Raw genomic sequence first — 24,169 nt, 5'->3', positions numbered from 1 at the left:
TAACTCTTGGGCTTACGCAATTCTCCTGCCTCAGCCTCCGGAGCAGCTGGGACTACAGGCGCCCGCCACAACGCCCGCCACAACTTAAGACTTTTGATATAGTTATATGGCCTTTAAAATAAGGTTAGACAGGCTATTCAGAATCACTTGGCTAACTGAGTTTGATACAGTTCAGCCTCAATGTTCTTTTCAGCCCTTTTGCTTACTTTCCTTCATCCTGGTATACTGAAAAAACCAATTTTTCTTTTTCTAATCAGAGTCTCAGAAATTCTGAAACTGTTACAGTAACCAAGTGGAAAAGAGCTACTGGAAATGGAAAGTAAAATTTATTAAACTTCTCTTAGCCACTATGCTGGGTTCTTTGTATATATATATATAATAATATTCTTTAATACCTTATGAGATGCAGATATTTTATTCTTGCCTTATGGATGAGGAAATTGGGTTATAGAGAAAGGTAAAGTACCTTACTTAAAGTCATGTAAATATGAGTTGTGTGTATGCTCCAAAACATACAGCCTGACCATTTACCAGCAGCTAAAAGGAAGCAAATTCTCTCTACTGCTGCAGAGTTTTCAATGTTAAATACTCTTGTTTATTTATTTATTTTTTTTTAATACAGACAGAGTCTCACTTTATCCCTCTCAGTAGAGTGCCATGACCACAGCTCACAGCAATCTCCAGCTCTTGTGCTTAGGTGATTCTCTTGCCTCAGCTTCCTGAGTAGCTGGGACTACAGGCACCCACCACAACACCTGGCTATCAGTTTGGCCAGAGACCAGTTTGAACCTGCCACCCTCTGTATGTGGGGTTGGTGCCCTATCCACTGAGCCACAGGCATCGCCCTCAATGTTAAACATTCTTTTTTTTTTCCTTTTTTTGCAGTTTTTGGCCGGGGCTGGGTTTGAACCTGCCACCTCTGGCATATGGGGCCAGCGCCCTACTCCTTTGAGCCACAGGAGCCACCAATGCTAAATATTCTTATAGGCTAATATTAAAAATTCCATTTTCCTTCCTTTTGAAAGGAACAAATTTGTAATTGTGACTTTCAGTGAAGTGTAAAGTGCTCTGATAACAAACTGTCAAGGGGATTCACAGTGCACTTTGTTTCCTATTGGTATTGCTGTGGTCAGCCTGGTTTTGTGGATAATGCAATAAACAAAGAGGTAGGAGACCAAGCATCCAGTTCTGGGTTGGCAGACAAGACAATTAACATCTAAGAGCCTATTTCCTCATCTGTCAAATGAGATTAGATAAAATCACTTTCAAAGATTCAACTGTAACAATCTATAATACAAGACAGTTGTATTCATAGCTTTGAGAAAATAGGAGAAGCTGAGAAGAAAGATCAGGTCAGACTTTTTTTTTTGAGATAGAGCGTCAAGCTGTCGCCCTGAGAAGAGTGCCTTTGCATCACAGCTCACAGCAACCTCCAACTCCTGGGCTTAATCGATTCTTTTGCCTCGGCCTCCCAAATAGCTGGGACTACAGGCACCCACCACAGTGTCTGGCTATTTTTTTTAGTTGCAGCTGTCATTGTTGTTTGGCGGGCCTGGGCTGGATTCGAACCCACCAGCTCAGGTGTATGTGGATGGTGCCTTAGTCACTTGAGCCACAGGTGTCGAGCCTTTTTTTTAAAAGATTTTTTAGCTGGGCTGGACTGGGTTTGAACCCGCCAGCCTCAATGTATGTGGCTGGCACCCTAATCCCTGAGCTATGGGCGGTGCCTCAGATCAGACTCTTAAAAACAGAAATTCACGTAGGGCGCTGGCCCCATATGCCGAGGGTGGCGGGTTCAAGCCCTAGCCCCGGCCAAACTGAAAAAAAAAAAATTCCAGAAAAAAATTTATAATGATCAGCCAGCCAATATTGATTGTGTTTGAGCTTAATTTTAGGGTTGTTGGAATTGTTTGGTGTGGCAATCCTCTTGTCTCAGCCTCCTGAGTAGCTGGGACTACACGCACCCGCCATGACCCACAGCTAGTTTTTCTATTTTTAGTAGAAAAATTATAGGTGTGAGCCACCTCACCTGGCTGTTTTGTTCTTGATATAGAGAAACTTAAAGGCATACACATTTCCCCCTCCAAATATGTAAGCCATTCCCAGCACTCTGGGAGGCCAAGGTGGGTAGACTGCCTCAGCTCCTGAGTTCAAGACCAGCCTGAGACAGAGTGAGACCTCGCCTCTAAAAATAGCCAGGCATTGCGGTGGGCGCCTGTAGTCCCAGCTACTTTGGAGGCTGAGGCCAGAGAATTGCTTAAGACCAAGAGTTTGAGGTTGTTGTGAACTGTGACACCACGGCACTCTACTGAGGGCAACAAAATGAGACAAAAAAAACAAAAACAAAAAACCTTTAGTGGCTTGTAAAGTGGACAGAAAAGTTGAAATAAACCAGGCTTATCACAAGATCAGGAATGAGTAATGATTTACATAAGATGTTTGATTCCCCTCTGGTATTAGACTGATTTCTTTTGAGATAGTTGCCCTAGGTAGAGTGCTGTGGCATCATTTTAGCTTATAGTAACCTTAAACTCCTGGATTCAACTGGTCCTCCTGCCTCAGCCTCCTAAGTAGCTGAGACTGTAGGTGCCCACCACTACACCTGCATAGTTTTTCAATTTTTAGTAGAGATGGGGTCTCACTCTTGCTCAGACTGCCTCAGTCTCCCAAAGTGCTGGGATCACAGCCATGAGCCACTGCGACCATCCTTGGAGAAATTTCTTAATTGTCCCTATGTGTTTAAGTCACCGCACTTAAGATTCAAAGTTCCGGTTGGCATTGTGTGCCTTAGTTGCCAGAGTAGATTTTTTTGGCAAAAGGGCACTGCCTCTGTGCAGATTCTCACAGAAAGATTACCCCAGATAGAAAGGATGCATAGATGCTGGCTTGCCAAATATTTAAATCTACAGTCGTCTGTCTACTGCAGCCTTAAATCTTTTTTTTTTTTTTTACACCCTAAATCTTAAAAAAAAGATGTGCGAGAGAAGACAGCTACCACTTGAGAGGGCTACACGGGAAGCAGTGTTATCAGAAGTCAGAAACTTAAAAGTGTGACAGGTGAAGTTCAGAGGCCTCAGTGTTTTCACAAATACTCATTTTCTTTAAACCACAGAAGCCCTCATGCTAGAGATGTGGGTAAAAATGTTTCTGTTAAGAAGAACAGCCACGAAATAGTAAGTGAAACTCACCTTCATATGTGAAAGATGGGACTGATTAAAAGGCAACAACCATTACTTTTATGAACTCTGCTTTTTATTTTTATTTATTTATTTATTTTTACAGGGTTTTTTGGCCAGGGCTGGGTTTGAACCCACCACCTCCAGTATATGGGGCTGGCGCCCTACTCCTTTGAGTCACAGGCGCCACCCTGAACTCTGCTTTTTAAAATTCCAACCAGTATGCTAGGTGCAGTGGTTTGCGCCTGTATTCCCAGCACTCTGGGAGGCCGAGGCAGATGAATTGCCTGAGCTCACAAGTTTGAGACGGGGCTAATCTCTAAAAATAGTTGTACGTTGTGGTGGGTCTCTGCTACTTAGGAGGCTGAGGCAAGAGAATTGCTTGAGCCAAAGAGTGAGTTTGCTGTGAGCTATGATGCCACAGCAGTCTACCCAGGGTGACAAAGCGAGACTCTGTCTCCAAAAATAAATAAATAAACAGTAAAATAAAATAGAAAATACTGTGGCATGTAGGCATTTTAGGTTAGAGAAAGTCCAAGATCATCAAACTGCTGCCTTCTTGGAAGAATTGGCAACAAGCTGCACTGCTCGGTCTGTAGGTGTAAGTAGAGGGACTATCTACAAGCTGATCACCAGGCAGCACTTAAATTACCTGGCACCTTATCATTTGCTTGTTAACTGATTATTACTGAGAGAGATATATCTCACCCCATATTTTTTTACAGTGAATTGTAACCATGATAATGGAATTTCTTTTGAAGAGAAACACACTTAAGCTTTTATGACCTGAACTTTTTTTTTTTTAAAGAAATAGGCTTGGGCTGGGGCTTGGTGACGGTAGCACAGTGGTTATGGCACTGGACATATGCATCGAGGCTGGTGGGTTCGAACTCAGCCTGGGCCAACTGGACAACAATGATAACTGCAATAAAAAAATAGCCGGGTGTTGTGGCGGGCACCTGTAGTCCCAGCTACTTGGGAGGCTAAGCCAAGAGAATGGCTTAAGCCCAAGAGTTGGAGGTTGCTGTGAGCTGTGATGTCACAGCACTCTCCCCATGGCAATATAGTGAGACTCTGTCTCAAAAAAAAAGAAAGAAAGAAATGGGTTTGATTAGGGTGGAATGTAGTGGTACAATCATCATGGCTCACTGCAGCCTCAAACTCCTGGGCTTATGTGATCTTCCTGCCTCAGCTTCTCCGGTACCTGGGTCTATAGGCACAAAATATGATAGTCAGTTAATATTTCTTTTTTTTTTTGAAATGAGGTCTTACTGTGTTACCTAGGCTGTCTTGAACCTTTGGCCTCAACTAATCATCTCACTTGAGCCACTCAAAGTGCTGGGACTACAGAGCCTGAGCTTTATTGCCTGAACTCTTTTTTTTTTTTTTTTTTTTTTGAGACAGAGTCTCAAGCTGTCATCCTGGGTAAAGTGCCTTGGTGTCATAGCTAGCTTACAGCAACCTCCTAATCTTGGGCTTAAGCAATCCTCTTGCCTCAGTTTTTTTTATTTTTATTAGAGACAGGGTCTTGCTCAGGGTGATCTCGAATTCAAAAGCTCAAGAAATCCACTCGCCTCAGCCTTCCAGAGTGCTAGGATTATGCTGGGCCTTTTGCCTGAACTGTTAGTAAAAATTAGAACCTTACACAATAAAAGAAAGCTTCTAATAGAGTAAAATGTGAAGGTTCTTTTTTTTTTTTTTATGAGACAGAATCTCACTATGTCACCCTCAGAAGAGTGCTGTGGCGTCACAGCTCACAGCAACCTCCAACTCTTGGGCTTAAGTGATTCTCTTGTGTCAGCCTCCCAGGTAGCTGGGACTACAGGAGCCCGCCACAAAACCCAGCTATTTTCTTGTTGCAGTTGTTGTTGTTTGGTTGGCTTGGGCTGGGCTCGAACCCACCAACCTTGGTGCATGTGGCTGGCGCCTTAACCACAATGCTACGGGTGCTGAGCCAATATGAAGGTTCTTTAAACCTCAGAAAATACTAGTTGATTCCTAAACAAATTTTATTATAAAGTATTTAATGTTTCTTCAGAACCTTCAATTCCCTTTAGTAATAGTCATAACCAAGAAGAGTTTTTGGACTGACGTAAAAATTTAAAGATGGTATTTAGCTCTTTGTGACCTAAAGCAGGGCAGCAATCCCCTCTAGACTTAGTTTCTTTATCTGTAAAATAGAGATTAAAAATACATGCGCTACCTTCTTTGCAAGGTAGCTGTTAGAATCAAATGAGAATGTGAAAAGCCTAAATATTGACTGTGGGTGCTTTGTTTTAATAGTCTATAATAGATAACTTGCCTGAAGCTAGCCTGAGCTTGTCTGTTTAGAGAAAATATTTTAGATAATGATGATAAAATATTTAAAATTTAGGAAACCCCTTCACTATGAGTGGATATATAATCTACTTCCAAAAGCAACTTTCCTATTGAAAGATGACACTGCTGGTGGTATTGTGTATAGTGCCTGAAAAGTATCCTCTGCAGAGTTCTGTAAGCTTGACTGGTTGTACTCTAGTTAAAAATGCTGTTCATTCAGGTGACACTTGATACACAAGTTCTTTGGTTCTCCCATCACCTTCCCTTCCCTTCTCTTGTACTCATTTGTTTTTCATGAAAGTTAACAATTATCACTTGAGATTTATGTTTAATGAGTCTTCTCTAGCAGCATTTAACATATCACTCAAAAGAACAAGTCTGCCCCTAGAGATTTGGTTTTCATTGGTCCCAGGCTGGTATATTTTAAAAGCTTCCCAAATGATTCTATTGTTTTGAAAGTTGAGAAAAAATTACAAATATATATATATGACTGGCACAAAGCAAGTACCTAATACATTGTAATTTTAAAAAACTGGAAAAAAAAAAGAACAAGTCTTAACTGAGAAATACAGGATACGTCATTTTCACAGTATTTTTTTTTTTAAGTCTCAGTGATGAAAACTATAAGGCAGCTTCCTCAAAGGAAGTTAACATTATAATCCAGTGCAGCGTTTTGAATATGAGGTGATAAAATCTTTATCACATCCATCTTGACTATCATGTAACCTAGTCTGAGTCTTTTGGAATTATTCCTTTTTATTAATTGTATGATTGTTATGCAGCCATGGAAGGAAAAAGCTGAACATCAAAATCATCAACAATACACCTGAAAGACAAAATACAGTAAAATTAAAACAAAACAATTTTTAAGGAACTTCATAACCACTAGGTGGGTGTAATTGAAGATTGTATACAATTACATACCTAGAGATATGGAAAGCTATTCTTAAAGAATTAACTAAATCAGTTCAACATGAAACATTACTTTTTTTAATCTAATCTCACATTTTTCTTTAACTATGAATGCTCAAAAACAGTATGTACTTAAGTAGAACCAGTAGGATCTAAACAATGAACCGAAAGGATAAAGTCCAAAGATGTATGGTTTTAATCCTGGCTCTGTTACTGATTTTCTTGGTGAGAAACCCTGGAGTTAAGTCTTCATTTGCTTCTCTGTAGAATGGCAACACTCTCCGTCCCTCAGAGAATAAAGCAATTGAAATCATTGAGTTTTCATTTGGAATGCTTAAATAAGAAGAGTATATTAGATTTACTTTCTCCCTTCTCTTTTAATTAATCTGAAACCATTAATAGCTTTTAGAAATGTGTCAAGCAGGCTGGGCGCCTGTGGCTCAAGCGGCTAAGGCGCCAGCCACATACACCTGAATTCGCGGGTTTGAATCCAGCCCGGCCCGCCAAACAACAATGACGGCTACAACCAAAAAATAGCCAGGTGTTGTGGCGGGTGCCTGTAGTCCCAGCTACTTGGGAGGCTGAGGCAGGAGAAATCTCTTGAGCCCAGGAGTTGGAGGTTGCTGTGAGCTGTGATGTTACGGCACTCTACCCAGGGCGACAGCTTGAGGCACTGTCTCAAAAAAAAAGGTAGCTTTTTGGGCTGGGCATGGTGGCTCACACCTGTAATCCTAGCACTCTGGAAGGCTGAGGTGGGTGGATTGCTTGAGCTTATGAGTTCAAGACCAGCCTGAGCAAAAGCGAGATCCTGTCTCTACTAAAAACAGAAAAATGGAGGCAAGAGGATCCTTTGAGCCCAAGAGTTGGGGGTTGCTGTGAGCTATGATGCCACGGCACTGACAGCTTGACAATCTGTCTCCAAGAGAAAAAAAAAAAGTGGTTTTTGGTATTTTTTTTTTAAGAGATAGGGTCTTGCTATGTTTGTGTTTTAGTAGCAGGATGTGATCATGGCTCATAGCAGCCTTGAGCTTCTGGGCTCAAGGAATCCTTTCACCTCAGCCTTTCACGTTGCTGGGATTATAGGTATAAGAAAGCCACTGCACCTGGCGAAAATGAATTGTTATATGCATATTTGAAGTTATGTTTTTAAAAGATGAGTCTGAGCCAAGAGTGGCAGCTCATACATGTAATTCCACTGCCTTGGGAGGCCAACACAGGAGAATAGCTTGAGGCCAGGACTTTGAGAGCAACCTGGGCAACATAGCTAGATTCCATCTCTACAAATAAATAAGCTGAGTTGGGCTCAAGCAATCCTCGTGCTTTAGCCTCCCTAGTAGCTGGGATTACAGGCATCTGCTGCCATGCCAGTTAATTTTTTTCTAATTTTTGTAGAGATGATATCTTGCCTCCTGCCTGAGGTTCTCAAAAGGTCTGGGATTGTAGGCATGAGCCCACTACATGCAGCTGAGACTTTTTTTTTTTTTTTTTGAGGCGGAGTCTCAAGCTGTCGCCCTGGGTAGAGTGCCATGGCATCACAGCTCACAGCAACCTCAAACTCTTGGGCTTAAGCAGTTCTCTTTCCTCGGCCTTCTAAGTAGCTGGTACCATAGGTGCCTGCCACAATGCCCAGTTGTCATTGTTGCTTAGCAGACCAGGGCCAGGCTCGAACCCACCACCCTAGGTATATGTGGCCAGTGCCCTTGCCGACTGAGCCACGGGTGCCACCTCAGATTATTTTTGAATGGAAATAAGTGCTCCTGAGTGCTATTTTTGCACTCATGTCAGGGTCTCTTAAAGTGACATAACTGAAGCTGACTACCATTAACTAGGTTTTGTTTCTTTGAAGATAAAAAGTTTTAAAGGAATAAAATGTTACTTTAGACATGTTAACTACCTTTTCCTTTCTTGTGCCTATTCTGGCTTTGGAAATTGACATTTACAGTGACATTCTATAACATATCTTAAGATACCCCAATCTTTCAGACATAATAAATCAAAATATGCTTACCTGAAGAGGGAGCCAGCCAATATACTATAAAAAATTGAGAGAATGCTTCATCAAAACACATGAAATGTAGTGAAAGTGCCAATGCTGGATTAAATACAGCTCCTGTTAGACTTCCTCCTGTAATACATTTTAAGCAGAGTGACTCCAAATGATTTATCTTAACATTTTTTTATGGCTGGAAGTAAACAGGTTAATAAATGTGACTTTTATTTTAGATATTGAAGTATTCTTATTCTGTGCTTTTCCTTTGCAGAATCACCTGGCACATTACAGAGTATAATAATACATAATAGATTATAATATGCCAGGTACCAAACAAAAGAAAAAGCATACTAGAGTTTAAATCCAGTGCTTTTCTTATCTATATTATAAAATGTACACTGAAAGTTAGTATGTTTTATTACTATTCCTAACAGTTTTTATAAAATGTAAGATTTAGCTTATATTAGTGTGAATGAATTACAATAAAATTAAAATGAAAACACAGTTAAAATAGAGTACTCCAGGATCCTCTTGGGCATAAGCATAATTTTGTGTTAAAAACAAAAAGTAGGGTCAGCGCCATAGCTCAGTGGTTAGAGCACTGGCCACAAGCTCCGAGGCTGGTGGTTTGAACCCGGCTGGGGCCTGCTAAACAAACAAACAAAAAATAGCCAGATGTCGTGGGCGCCTGTAGTCCCAGCTACTAGGGAGGCTGAGGCAAGAGAATTGCTTGAGCCCAAGAATTTGAAGTTGCTGTGAGCTATGACAACACAGTACTCTACCAAGGGTGACAAAATGAAGACTTTGTCTCAATAAAAAAATAAGTAAAATAAAATAAACAAAAAGTCAAGCCAGGCTCGGTGGCTCATCCCTGTAATCCTAGCACTCTGGGTGGCTAAGGCAGGTGGATTGCTTGAGTTCAGGAGTTTGAGACCAGCCTGAGCAAGAGTGAGACCCCATCTCTACAAAAAATAGAAAAATTAGCCAGGTGTTGTGGCAGGTCCCTGTAGTCCCAGCGACTTGGGACGCTGAGGCATGAGGAGCACTTGAACCCAGGAGTTACGATGATGTCACAACACTCTACACAGGGCAACAGAATGAGACTTGGTCTCCAAAAAAAACAAAAAGTAAAATGGACCAGTGGATCAAAGCATTACATAGTATCACTGGTTCCATTTTTACTTGTCAACAGAGTTCTTAAGAAGGGGCTGTGAATTGGGTGTAGTGGCACACCCAAGTAGTTGTCCCAGCTACTTGAGAGGCTGAGGCAGGAGGATCACTTGAGTCCAGCTAGGCTCATACCACTGCACTCTAGCTGAGGTGACAGAGCAAGACTCTGTCTCCAAAAAAAAAAAAAAGTGACGGGAATGGCATGTGAATTGTATCTCAATAAAGTTGATTATGAGTAGCCATAAAAGATAAGCACAAAGTTTAAATGTTGACTACTTCTCAGGATTCATGTTCTAGCTCTGCACCAGAGCATCCCTTTGACTTGGGACTTAGAAGTTTATAGTTGGGCCACACAGCAAGTAAGAAAGGCAGAGGACGCCTATCCAACAGTACTCCCCAGAGCTGTGGCTTCACTTTTCAAAGTATACCCTAAAAGCATTCCTAAGACAATGATATTTCCAGAAGTTTTCCCAAATGAAAGTTTAGGTACAGAGATAGCATCCTACATTTTCACAAGTTTTAAATTGACATTTACCACTATAGCATGTTGTCTTCATAAAATGCAGTACAGTAAAATTGGAAATTTTTTTCATTTCTTTTTTTCTTAATAAATCACAGCTGTGTACATTAATGCAATCATGGGGCACCATACACTGGTTTTATAGACCATTTGACATATTTTCATCACACTGGGTAACATAGCCTTCCTGACGTTTTCTTAGTTATTGTGTTAAGACATTTATATTCTACATTTAGTAAGTTTCACAGTACCCTTGTAAGATGCACCGTAGTAAAATTGGAAATTAAGTGACCCTTTCAGATGTTTTCACTAATGAGATTTCACACTTGATTAGGCTATGAGCAATGGTGCTGTGTTGAGATGAAGGTCACTTGACAAGGTCATCCTACCACACCAGCTTCACAGTGATTTGTATTCAGCCTCAGGAATCATAAATGACGTGTCATGGACCTCCAGAATCATTTTTTTTTTTTTTTTTGTAGAGACAGAGTCTCACTGTACCGCCCTCGGGTAGAGTGCTGTGGCGTCACACAGCTCACAGCAACCTCTAACTCTTGGGCTTACGCGATTCTCTTGCCTCAGCCTCTCGAGTAGCTGGGACTACAGGCGCCCGCCACAACGCCCAGCTATTTTTTTGGTTGCAGTTTGTCCGGGGCTGGGTCCGAACCCGCCACCCTCGGCATATGGGGCCGGCGCCTTACTCACTGAGCCACAGGCGCCGCCCCAGAATCATTTTTGAATGGTTAAATCCTGGAATGGATCCTGATTGTCAAGGGTCAACAGAATTGTTTGGTTGGCAGCTGGTTGTTTCAGTTTGATTACACAAAAAATCAACTTTGTTGAGTTCCTATGTGCTAGACACTGGACAGAAAGATAAACACTCGCACAAATATTTACAATATGATGTAATATGAGATATAAGTGACCTGTGACTTTAAGGCATTTTTATCATTAAAAATGGACTGAACCATTGCCCTCAATTTATTTACTTCAGTGTTCTAGGCCGTGGTATACTGAAGACTTTCCATTAGGTCTAAGATAAACAATAAGATAAACTATCAGTCTTAGGCCATACTAAAACTCAGACTACTTTACCTCCCTTGTCTTCTAATCCTCCCATCATCATTCTGTCCAGTGTGACTTGGTGGAAGTGGCTCCTTTCAGGAGGAGGTAGCCTCTCTTGAATATAGGCTGGCTTTGCAACTTGGATTGACAAGAGTGTGGTAGCAGTGGCACTATATGAATTCTTAATGTGGCAGGAGTGATGCTGTGTGAATTCTAGGTTCAGGTCTCAATGAAACCATCAGCTTACACTTTTTGCAGTTTTTTGGGTTTTTTTTTTGGCTGGGGCTGGGTTTGAACCCATCACCTCCGGTATATGAGGCTGGTGTCCCAACTTCTTGAGCCACAGGCGCTGCCCTGGCTTCCACTTTTTGCTCTCTGGGAACAATGAATGCCCTGAGCATACAAGTTAGCTGGAGGATGAGCGGTCACATAGAGAAGTGAGGCACCAACTGCCAGACATAAGCATGAGGCTGCCTTGGCTTTTCCATCTCCTCCACTGTCCAGATGAATCCATCTATGTGACTGATCTCAGAGGAATTGCACATCTAACCCACAGAATCAGGAAGAATAATAAGTTACTATAATTTTAAGTTCTGGGATTGTTTAGTTATGGATAGTTTAGTTTCTCTATAGTCAACTGGTAGAGAAATCCTTGTCAGGTGTGAGTTCTGTGTTAACAAAAGCCCAAAATATGGCATAGGCTTTGATGTTATACTGAATAATTCTTTGTTATGGGTGCTGTCCTGTGCACAGTGGGATGTTTAGCAGCACTCTGGCTTATATGCCATTATAACCACCAAAAATGTCACTAGGCATTACTAGGTGTCCCCTGGGAGGCAAAATTGTCCCCAGAGAGAACCACTGTCCTAAAGAAAAACTGGTAATTTGTATATAAGAAGACATGTATAAGGTTGTTTATAGTAATGAAAAATGGGAAAAAGCCTAAATGCCCATTCATAGGAAAATAGTTAAATAAACAAGTTTATTATCACTTTGGAGTATCATGCAATATTTTTAAATAATGAGAGAAATCTCTTTACTGTAGTTAGGTCTCCACAATATATTAATGAACAACTACCACCAAGAAGAGCAAATTGTTTCTTCGTCCTGTATCTCCCATGTCATAACCCTGGCTGGGTGCTTCCTCCAGTATGTTATCTCTACACTTCTCTCCATTTCCACAACTACCCAAAAGTTTCTTTAACCACTTGTTTGATAATGGACATCTGAAAGTTAGTTTCAGTTTTTGGATATGAGGAATAAGTCTGCTGAGTAAGGAATGATACTTTTTATGTTAACATGAACATACATGACAATAAAGGGTGAACATAAAGTTTGTGTGCAGTTTACTGTGTTAAACATTTTTTTTTGAGACAGTCTTAGGCTGTAGCCCTTGGTAGAGTGCCATGGCATCACAGCTCATAGCAACCTCTAACTCTTGGGCTTAAGTGATTCTCTTGCCTTAGCCTCCCAAGTAGCTGACACAATGCCCGGCTATTTTTTTTTTTTTTTTTGAGACAGAACCTCAAGCTGTCACCCTGGGGAGAGTGCCATGGTATCACAGCTCACAGCAACCTCCAACTCCTGGGCTCAAGAGATTCTCCTGCCTCCGCCTCCCAAGTAGCTGAGACTACAGGCACCCACCACAACGCCTGGCTATTTTTTTTGGTTGCAGCTGTCATTGTTTGGTGGGCCCGGGCTGGATTCAAACCCGCCAGCTCAGGTGTACGTGGCTGGCACCGAGCCTATGTTAAACTATTTTAAGTTGCACATGAACTTTATGTTCACTCTATATCTTATAACATCATTTCTTTGGGGTCTTATGATAAATGCACATAAAAAGAGTTTGGAAGGGCTTGGCGCCTGTGGCTCAAGCGGCTAAGGCGCCAGCCACATACACCTGAGCTGGTGGGTTCATATCCAGCCTGGGCCCCCAAACAACAATGACGGCTGCAACCAAAAAAAAAAAAAAAATAGCTGGCTGTTGTGGCAGGCGCCTGTAGTCCCAGCTACTTGGGAGGCGGAGGCAGGAGACTCGCTTGAGCCCAGGAGTTGGAGGTTGCTGTGAGCTGTGATGCCACAGCACTCTGCTCAGGGTGACAGCTTGAGGCTCTGTCTCAAAAAAAAAAAAAAAAAAAAAGTTTGGAAGGACATAACACACACCACGCCCAGGAAGGATTACTCTGGTGGGAAAAGGAGGCAGAGCAGGAAAGGAGATAGACAAGGAAAGTGGCAGTCAAAAGGCACTTTAGTGTTTCAGTTTTTTACAAAGAGAATATATTTAAAAAATGGCTTCCAAAAAAAATTACTATTTATTGACAGTTGAAGGGGAGATAACAGTGCATATTGAAGAAGAGGTAAAACTAGGAGATCCACTGGCTGACAGCCAAGAGTCAAAGGACAGCATGAATTTGGGGAAATGACCAGACCCAAAGGCTAAGTTCCACATCTAATCAGATAATTTATTAGACTAAAATACATTTTCATAGGCTGGGCATGGTGGCTCATTCCTGTAATCCTAGCACTCTAGGAAGCCAAGGTGGGTGGATCGTTTGAGCTCAGGCAAAAGTGGGACCCTGTCTCTACTAAAAAATAGAAAAACTATAGCTGGGTGTTGTGGTAGTTACCTGTAGTCCCAGCTACTTAGGAGGCTGAGGCAGGAGGAGCTCTTGAGTCCAACCAAGAGTATGAGGTTGCTGTGATGACGCCACTGCACTCTACCCAGGACAACAGAGTGAGACTGTCTCAAAAAAAAAAAGTCTTCTAAAACATGAAGCCCTCAGATATAAAATACGAATACCCAGATATGTATTATTTCTTTTGGTGTAATTTTTTAAAGTAGAGTATTTGCTAGTTCATTCACTCATTTTTAAAAATACTGCTTACTTTGTACCAGATGACACTATGATTGTCATGCATTATGATGAATAAAACAAATTTGGTCTCTGTACTCAATCAAAGTTTAGCAACTAGCAAAATAGGACAGGACATTGTATCAGAAAACTGTAAAATTCTCAATTCTACCAAGGGCCAGGCACAGCGGCTTGTACCTGTAATCCTAGCACACTAGGAGGCTGAGGCAGTGGATTGGTTGAGCTCAGGAGTCTGAGACCAGTCCAAGCAAAAGTGAGACCTCATCTCTACTAAAAATACAAAAATTAGCTGGGCATTGTGGTAGAAGCCTGTAGTCCCAACTACTTGGGAGGCTGAGGCAAGAGAATTGCTTAAGCCCAAGAGTTTGAGGTTGCTGTGAGCTGTGATGTTACTGCACTCTACCAAGGGTGACAGCTTGAGACTCTGTTTCAAAAAAAAAACACAAAAAAACATTGTTAGGGAAGCTAATAAATAAAAGTGGTAATGCGATCTCGAGGCCTCCATCTGCATATCAAAATTTGAGGTGCTAAATCAATAAACACAATCTGCTTGGTCATCCTAGCAGCCTGTGGCTATGTTACTGGACAGTTACATTCTGTGCATAATCAATTATTTTGATGTGACCTGTATTGGTCACTTATGAGTACTCTTCTAAGTATAAACAATTAGAGAAATTTTATAACATGGAACTTTGTCAAACCTGTACTTGTAGTACCTTGGAAATTTAAGAAAGGCATATCAAAATACCATAACTTGTAATGATGCCTGACTTAGCCAGCTCTTCCCCTGCCTTTCTTTCCTTCCTCCCTCCCACCCACCATTGCCTTTTTTTTTTTTAAAGACAGGCTCTCACTCTATACCCAGGCTAGATAGAGTGCAGTGGTATGGTCATAGCTCACTGCAACCTCAGACTCCTGGGCCTCCTGCCTCAGCCTCCTGAGTAGCTGGGACTACAGGCATGTGCCACCATATTTCACACCACCACATGGGCTGATTTTTCTATTTTTTGTAAGATGCGGTCTCACTTTTGCTCAAGCTCATTGTTAAATCCTTAGCACAAAAGCCTTGCCTCTGCTTACAGGACAAATGCTTAACTAGTCCTGGGACAGTCCATTTATATAGAACAACTCTTTTCCAAATTTATGACTTATATCCACAGAAAATAATGGGGAATGATAGGGTTTATAGGGTTTAGTGCAGCATTTTCTAGAATATGTTGTCTTTTGTTACAACTCCTAGACAAAAGGATCTTATAAGTTTGAAAAATGGTGGGCCAAATCCTCCTCTTGGAGTTTCACGATATATAGTAACATAATAAAGACTCTGTGAAGTCTTAAAATTAGAAAACCTGTTTAACCTAGGCTTAATAATTTAAATTTAATATAAATTTCTAGCAAAATGCTTGACCTATAACAGATGCCCAGTGAATATTCTTATCTTCCTTACATTGGCAGAAAAGAAAACAACAAAGAGGATCATAATACATTATGAATTTCTGTAACTAGTAGCAATCAATCATTGTCCATCTGGTTCGATCCCTATAAACAATCTCCAAGCACAGTCCAATACCATAGCCACGGGCGGCGCCTGTGGCTCAGTGAGTAGGGCGCCGGCCCCATATGCCGAGGGTGGCGGGTTCGGACCCAGCCCCGGCCAAAATGCAACAGAAAAATAGCTGGGCGTTGTGACGCGCGCCTGTAGTCCCAACTGCTCGGGAGGCTGAGGCAAGAGAATCGTAAGCCCAAGAGTTAGAGGTTGCTGTGAGCCCTGTGATGCCACGGCACTCTACCCGAGGGCGGTACAGTGAGACTCTGTCTCTACAAAAAAAAAACAAACCAATACCATAGCCACTACCCTGTTTCCCTGAAAATAAGACATCCTCCGAAAATAAGACCTACTTACAGGAAAGATAAGACGTCCCCTGAAAATAAGACCTAGCGCATCTTTGGGAGCACACCTTAAAATAAGACACTGTCTTATTTTGGGGGAAACAGGGTAGCTATAGTACAATTTGACTAATGACCCACTTGAAATGCGGCTGTTGTGAATGAAGAACTGAATCTTTAATTTTAATTAAGTTAAATCAAAATAGCTACTGAAGTAGCACAGAGCTAGGTTTGTTTCATAATGGGATCATCTGGGAACTTTACAATATACCACTCACTATTTAGGCTCCTTCCCAGAGTCATTAAATTTTAATCTCTGCACCCAGAATAGGTGTGTTTAAAAAGTTCCACAGATGATTTTAATGCAGAGAGAAGGCTGAGAACCACTGCTCTTCCCATCCCCCATGAATTAGTACTCTAATTTAAAAAAAAAAAAAAAAGCATTTTGGATACTTAAATTGATGTGTTACAGATTCTTTCCATTAACTTTCCTTATGCAGGTATTTATAACTTCAAATATCTCATTTCTCTTCTCTCAAAATCTTTGTCATTTATAAAGTAAGAATGGCTAATATTACATTATTGTTTATAGAATCATAAATGTGTATTAAAGGTATAAAAGTAGATCAACTTCAAGACCACCGAGAGGAAAGAGGAACATGGAAACAGAAAGATCTGTAGTTATGTTCTATTAATTAAAAAAATATTTTGGGCAGCACCTGTGGCTCAGTGAGTAAGGTGCAGGCCCATATACTGAGGGTGGCGGGTTCAAACCCGGCCCCAGCCAAAACTGAAAAAAAAAAAAATAGGAGGGTGTTGTGGCAGGCGTCTGTAGTCCCAGCTACTTGGGATGCTGAGGCAAGAGAATCGCCTAAGCCTAAGGAGATTGCTGTGAGCTGTGATGCCACGGTACTGTACTGAGGGCGATAAAGTGAGACTGTCTCAAAAAAAAAAAAAAATCTTTTAAATTTTTACTGCTTTTAATTGTACAAACACAGAGCTAAACTGTGGCATAACTTTTTTCAGGGGCAGTTCTGTTCACATACTGGGGATGTTTCTACGTTAGCCAAAAGCTAAAAATTTAATAAGTAAACAACTATTCACCAATCCTTAAAATATGTATGTATTTACCCTTTTATACCATTTATTTCCATCTCAACCTATAAAAAAATAGGTACTAGATTTAAAAAAGGTGAACTGGATGGGAAGTCTTTTGTGTTTACCCTAGGAGTATCTTTAGGAGTATGTATGTTTAGGAGTCCTTAATCTTGAGGTTTGCTTCTACTCATAGTTTTTTAGACTTTTAATAGGCAAAAGATAGATGATTACTACAAATTTCCTTTGTTATATTCTTGCCTTCAAATTGTTTTATAATTTTGATATAGTCTCAACAAAGATACTCGACTGTAATCATTTTAAATGATTCATCATTAAACACTTGTTTTTTGGATTCCTCCTCCTATTTAGAATATCTAGATTATTGCATCTAAAATCTATCAAGATAAATAGATAGCTTTAAAGGGTTTTTAAAAAGTATCTTTAGGCTTGGTGCCCATACCTCAGTGGTTAGGGTGCTAGCCACATACACTAGGGCTCGGGGGTTTGTATCCGGCCTGGGCCTGCTAAACAATGACAACAACAATAAAAAATAGCCAGGCATTGTGGTGGGCCTGTAGTTCCAGCTACTTGGGAGACTGAGGCAAGAAAATCACTTAAGCCTAAGAGTTTGAGGTTGCTGTGAGCTGTGACACCACGGCACTCTACCCAGGGCAACATAGTGAGACTCTGTCTCAAAAAAAATAAATAAATAAAAATAAAAAGTGTCTTTAATTTCAAGCAAATTTTCATTTGAACATCTTTCTTGATAGGTTGTTTAAAAATCATTTATTACTCAGAGTGAATTATTAAGGAAATTATAACTTTAAGTAATTTATAGAACTAAGAAATGGGAACTAAAGACTTTATACTTCCCCTTCTTACTAACCAATCCTGTGCCTTGTGCTTTAACTTGAAAGCCGGATCATTTTTCAGTATCAGAAAGGATCTATACCACCTTGGCATGAAGAGGTAGTTAATAAGTTATCTTTCCTCTCTACCAATAAAACAATCCCTTTGCAGGATATTTGAACCCTGGGCAGTATCTCAGTTTCAGCAAAGAAGTGGTTCTTTTCTCCAGCCACATACACGGAGACGTGTGGGTTGACACCTGGCCAGGGCCAGCTAAATAATGACAACTACAACAAAAAATAGCCGTGCGTTGTGGCAGGCGCCTATAGTTTCAACTACTTGGGAGGCTGAGGCAAGAGAATCGCTTAAGCCCAAGAGTTTGAGGTTGCTGTGAGCTGTGCCAGTATCACACTCCACTGAGGGCGACATAGTGAGACTCTGTCTCAAAAAAAAAAAAAAAAGCACTAAATGATGGATCTATATGTCGGCCTGATTGGTTGAGATTGGGCTGCAAAATTGTTATTAGAATAACGGGGATATCCATATTTGCATCTCAGCGGTGTAGGGGTTTCAAGTGTATTTGATAAAGAACTTAGAGCCTCAGATCATAGAGGCTCTAGACGTGCCAAGTGTTTTGTGGGAATGACAAACCTGCATAGACCAAAAAGGTGATGAGTGCAGCCAGCAGGTGGATACGAAGCTTGGTTCGGACCTCCTGGAAGTGCAGCAAAGCGCTGTGGAAGATAAAGGAGCAGATGGCTTCTGTGATGACTGCTTTGGGCAAGTCCACTTGGATGGGATTCTTGCAAGCGAAGCTCCTTTCACGGACGTGATACTTGGTCAGATTCAAGCTCCACAGGGCGCCTACGCAGTACCTGCTGCATAGAGCACTAACCAGCTGAGCCAATAGCCTCATCGCACCCATCTCGGGGGACATGTCCCCCAGCATCATCTGCATTATCACGCCGCACGGGTTGCTGGAGGTGCCCAGCAGAGTCAGGCCATGCACCAACGAGAAGAAGTAGATTAGCGTCAGCGTCCAGGTGGGGCGCACGGGGTCCTGCTCGCTCAGCAACTGCAGCTCGTGGGTGCAGCAGCAGAGCTGGAAGGTGGCTAGGAACTCCAAGACGAAGGCGTGGGCCATGGGCCTGTGCAGCTGCTGCCGGGCGATCACGCGGGCCAGCCCCATGAACAGCACCACCGACAACATCAGTCCCAGCGAGGTGCAGGTGTCCTGCATCTCGGGCCTAAGCCCCAGCAACGCCGACATGGCTCCCTCAGCTACCGACCAGGCTGCGGGCTGGGACTCCAGGCAGGAGGCGGTGTGTGGGCTGGAGTCCGAAGTCCGCAGCCCCGCCTCCTCCCCACGCCCCTCGGGGCGGGCAGACTCGGGAGGAGCCGGGGGCACTGGAGGCGTCACGCTGGAGGGTTCTCTCCACCCCTTCCCGGGCTCTTCTAGGGTGTGGGGACAAGAGCCGGAAAGGAGGGGAGAGGAGAGGCGGCGAGGGGCGGCGAGAAGAGCCCTGCTAGGGCGCAGGTGGAGGGACCGTGGTCAGCCGGGCCCGACACGCACACGCCCTCCGGCGCCTCCCCGGGCGGCCTGGAAGAGGGCGCGGGCGGGGCTGGGCGCGGAGGCGGTGCGCCCGGGGGCCCTTTGCGCACGCGCGCTGCGGCCGGTGCGTCCGGGCCGGCGGAGCTCGTGCAGCCGCGCTGGGTGAGGCAGCTGCTGGTCAGGAAGGACCTTGAAGTTTGTCTTTTCCCGCTCCAAAACTGTAAAGCCGGCGAGCTGGAAAGCCCCCTAAAGGTCATCTCGGACAACTACTTGGTTTTTATTAAGGGTGCGTCCGAGATTGAGAAGAGAGATGCAGCGTGGAAGACGGGGTGGTGTAGACTTGCGAACCAACCTTTGACCTGTGTGAGTAAGGGCGTGCAACTAGGTCTCCTTGAGCCCTAGTTTTTTTTCACCAGCCAAGAGAACTTTTTGTAATGGTCGTAATATATAACATAAAATATGCCATTTTATGGCACTCTTCTTACGTGGAGAGGAAACACAAAATGTATCTCTGGAGAGTTGCTTGATAGAGTTGGGAGTCGTGACACGTCAGGTTGATCTGCTTTAGAAAGCTGGAAAACCACTTAACACAGAGCCCAGCTCATAGAAAGTTGTTCAATAAGTGGGAGCTTAAAGCTGAAAGAACAGATTTCAAGATTTCACGCCCCCGTCCCTACAGCTGGTCCCCCCGGGTGGCCCGCTGTGGGTGCGGAGCTTCCTCAGACCTCGCGGCGTCTGGCGAGGTTTTGTGCTGTGGAACCTGGGCGTGCGTTAGTGTGGGGTTCACACTCCGAAGCCTCAGTCCTGCCCCCCCTGGGCTCTGCACGAATGTGCACGTCATAGGGCTGGAAGGGAGAAAGAGGAACCAAAGTGAGGGTAGTCATTAGGACAAGCGCTAGAGCATTCTTGGAAGCACCTCCATCTTGGCTAGGGGGCCAGTGGTCTCAGCCGCTCCCGAGGCTGAGGCGGCAGGATCGCTTCAACATGGAAGTCCCGGTTCCCATGCCTATCAAGTGTCCGCGCCAAGTTCAATATGGTGACCTGCAGGAATGGACCACCACCAGGGCGCCTAAGGAGGGCTGAAGCGGAAATTCCAGGGTTGTTCAGTAGAGGGATCTTGCCTGTGAACAGCCACTGCACTCTAGCCTCGAACTCGACTCTTGGGAGGCGGGGGGATAACGAAAAAAGTAACTCCACTTGGATGTTCGTCTGCCACATTGACTTCTGATTAACCCCCATTCCCGGAATGCCTGTAAGATTTCTACGTTATAGTTAAGGTAAATCCTGCCCTTAGGTGGAAACAACCTTGACCGTAAATCCTGCTCTTAGATTCACACAGCATTCTTGCCTTTCTCTTTGATCTCAATTGTCCTCTACATTCCTTCCCTAAGGTGTGAAAGCCCTGAGTCTGGGAGGTAATGGTGGGAGGATCTTACATCCCCAGGTGGAGGCTTCTGTTTTGTAAGTCTCTGTTTAATGTTTCTTTTGGAGAAATTGGATTTGTCAGTCTCTTTTCTTCCTTGAACTTTGTGCTCTTGGTGGTTCTCTTCAGGTTTCCTCACCAATCTCAACTTGTCCTTTTGTAGCATAATGAACCAAGATTTCTGTGGTGCCAAAAGACATTCTCTGTATTTAAAAACAAATCAGTTCTTTCACAAAATACAAACTAGTAGAAAATGAAGTCCTTTTCTCTTTCCTGTGTTGCTGCCTGATCAGGAAGAATTTAGAATAAATTAAAACTGTTTATCACTGCTGTTTAAAGAGTGATTGCTGACCTCGCATGGTGGCTTATCCCTGTAGTTCCAGCTACTGAGGAGGTGGAGGCAGAAGGATTCCTTGAGCCCAGGAGTTTGAGGTTGCAGTGAGCTAAGATGATGCCATGGCACTCTAGCCCAGATGACAGAGTGAGACTCAAAAAACAAACAAACAAAAAAAGAGGGTGAAGCCCTCCGGAGAGTTTTTGGAGAAGAGGCTGCATCACATCTTGTTCATGTAACCCTTTCATTGCTCCCTTTTTAATAGAAGTCACTTGAGAATTAATGTGAATATATTTTGTTTACTGATCTGCTAATAATTCACTTTTCCTAGCAAGAAGACTAGTCTTTTGGTATTTGGTAAGAATTTTTTTTTATATCACTCATATGCATTGTCATTAAAGGTCTTTCAACGTTGTTTTAAATTACTTGTGAATCTAAGGGCAGGATTCATAGTCAAGGTTGTTTCCACCAAAGAGCAGGATTTACAGGAACTATAAAGTAGAAATCTTTTTTTTTTTTTTTTTTAAGAGACAGAGTCTCACACTGTCGCCCTAGAGTGCCGTACTGTCACAGCTTACAGCAACCTCCAGCTCTTAGGCTTAGGTGATTCTCTTGCCTCAGCCTCCCAAGTAGCTGGGACTACAGGCGCCTGCCCCACGCCCACCTATTTTTTTGTTGCAGCTTGGCTGGGGTCAGATTCGAACCCTCCACCCTAGGTGTGTGGAGCTGGTGCCCTCCTCACTGAGCCACAGGCACCACCCATAAAGTAGAAATCTTACAGGCATTTTTATTTTCATAAGAAATCACTAATTAAAATTTGTTCACAGTGACATCATGGGCTAAGACATCTGTTAGCTTTGGTAAAACAATAGTAAAGATTGAGTCCTTGCTCTTGAACAGCATAGAAGAAGGAACAGAAAACAGAAAATCAAAATACAGTGTAAAAGTACTATGGTAAAAGAGAGGGCTCTGTAGGGGCACAGGAAAGGAGCATCCACTCAGAGTTAAGGAAAGGTGCCTTAAAAGAAGTGTCAGACTGAAACTTGAAGGATAAGTAGGAGTTACAGGGTGAAGGGCAGGGGAGGATGCAGAGGCAGAGGTATTACATACTGCAAAGGCTCAAAGAGAAAGCCCATAGCAGTCAGGATGCTCTAGGCTGGAGTATGAAGGGAGAAGTAGAAAAAGATTGAGGTTAAAGGAGATAACGCCTGGGCGCCTGTGGCTCAGTGAGTAGGGCGCCGGCCTCATATGCCGAGGGTGGCAGGTTCAAACCCAGCCCCGGCCAAACTGCAACAACAAAAAATAGCCGGGCGTTGTGGCGGGCGCCTGTAGTCCCAGCTGCTCAGGAGGCTGAGGCAAGAGAATCGCGTAAGCCCAAGAGCCTTGGGCTTAAGTGATTCTCTTACCTCAGTCTCCAAAGTAGCTGGAACTAATAGGCAACTGCCACAATGCCCAGCTATTTTTTTGTTGCCCAGAGTGCACTGCACTCTACCCGAGGGCGGTACAGTGACACTCTGTTTCTACAAAAAAAAAAAAAGAGCCTGAAAAAAAAAAAAAGTACCTGAAAAGTACTTAGTCCATGGCCCAGCACACATTTAGTGCTTAATAAAGGTTATTATATACAAAAGGAGGTACAATAGATAATAGTTAAGCAATTATCAATTTTGTTCTTCAACCTCAGACAAGATAAGGGAAAATGGAGAAAAAAACCCACCAAAATTTAGAATTGCATTCCAGTGACAGGAGAAGGTGTTTAAGAGCTTCTTAAGGTATACCCTTTGGCTCAGTAGTATTGTGGGCAGAAACATGGAAGGAGATTTAAGTCATAGCATTTTGAAAAATATTTTCTTTTCAAACAATCAAGCTTTCAGAAAAGTTATAAATATAGTACAAAGAAATATTTTTTCCTGAACCATTTGAAAGTAAGTTGCTAATGTTATGTATATTCCATTACCCAGAATAACTTAGTGTTTATTTTCTTAAACAATGGTCCTACATAACCATAGTAAGATATTAAAAGCAGGAAATTAACATTGTTACTACCATCTACTCTTCAGATCCCCATCTAAAGTTTAGCCAGTTGCACAACATTGTACTGTATAGCGAAAGGATCCATATCAGAATCACTTATTCCATTTGGTTGTCATAGATCTTTAATATCTTTAAGTCTGGAATAGTTCCTCAGTTCTTCCTTGATTTTCATGGTCTGGACAGTTTTGAGTATTACAGGTCAGTCATTTTGTAGACCCTCTTTGAATTTGAATTTGTCTGATGTTTGCTAGATATTAGTTTCAGGTTATGTATCTTTACTAGGAATAACACGAAAATTATTCTGTATTATTCTCACTGCATTTTACCAGATGACACATAATTTTAATTTGTCCCATTACTGATGTTAATCACTTTTTCCCTTTTTTGGGGGGAGTGTGTATGTGGTGTCTCATGTTGTTGCCACTGGAGTGCAGTGGCCCAGTCATAGCCAACTGTAACCCCAAACTCCTGGGCTCAAGCAGTCCTCCTGCCTCAGCCTCTTGAGTAGCTGGAACTATAGGTATGCACCACCATGCATACCTGGCCCTCATTTTCTTTTTTAAATTTTTATTTATTTATTTATTATTTTTTAGACAGAGTCTTACTACATCACCTTCGTACAGTGCTGTGGCATCACAGCTCAGAGCAACCCCAAACTCTTCGGCTTAAGTGATTCTCTTACCTCAGCCTCCAAAGTAGCTGGGACTATAGGCACCTGCCACAATGCCCAGCTATTTTTTTGTTGCAGTTGTTTTGCTGGCCTGGGCCAGGTTCGAACCTGACACCCTCAGTGTATATGGCTGGCACTGTAACCACTGTGCTACAGGCTTTTTTTTTTTTTTAATTTTTAGAGATGTAGTCTTGATATATTGCCTGTGTTGGTTTTGAACTCCTGGCCTCAAGGGATCCTCCTACCTCAACCTGCTTTAGTTAGGATTATAGGCATGAGCCACCGTGCAATGTTAATTAC

The 24,169-nt window shown here is 42.6% G+C and overlaps 1 protein-coding gene across 1 annotated transcript; it reads right to left on the bottom strand.

Annotated features, from left to right (window-relative positions):
* Positions 1–965: 965 nt before the first annotated feature.
* Positions 966–19,448, bottom strand: AQP11 (aquaporin 11). Its single transcript, XM_053561172.1, has 3 exons — positions 18,511–19,448; positions 8,416–8,532; positions 966–6,321 (listed from the first exon to the last, which is right to left on the bottom strand). Exons 1-3 carry the CDS (start codon positions 19,127–19,129, stop codon positions 6,242–6,244), a joined length of 816 nt encoding a protein of 271 aa, XP_053417147.1. The 5' UTR covers positions 19,130–19,448; the 3' UTR covers positions 966–6,241.
* Positions 19,449–24,169: the final 4,721 nt, after the last annotated feature.

Source organism: Nycticebus coucang, chromosome 14 (genome assembly GCF_027406575.1).
Source record: "Nycticebus coucang isolate mNycCou1 chromosome 14, mNycCou1.pri, whole genome shotgun sequence".
Classification (NCBI taxonomy): Eukaryota; Metazoa; Chordata; class Mammalia; order Primates; family Lorisidae; genus Nycticebus; species Nycticebus coucang.
Note: the sequence above shows the minus strand (reverse complement) of the source record. Positions and strands in the feature narration are given on the sequence as shown.

Coding starts and splice junctions, on each gene's coding strand:
- AQP11 (XM_053561172.1), bottom strand. CDS start 19,129: ATGTCGGCGTTGCTGGGGCTTAGGCCCGAGATGCAGGACACCTGCACC. Junction 8,533..18,510: donor CACCTTTTTGGTCTATGCAG/GTTTGTCATTCC, acceptor AATGTATTACAG/GAGGAAGTCTAACAGGAGCT. Junction 6,322..8,415: donor TTGGCTGGCTCCCTCTTCAG/GTAAGCATATTT, acceptor TTTGTCTTTCAG/GTGTATTGTTGATGATTTTG.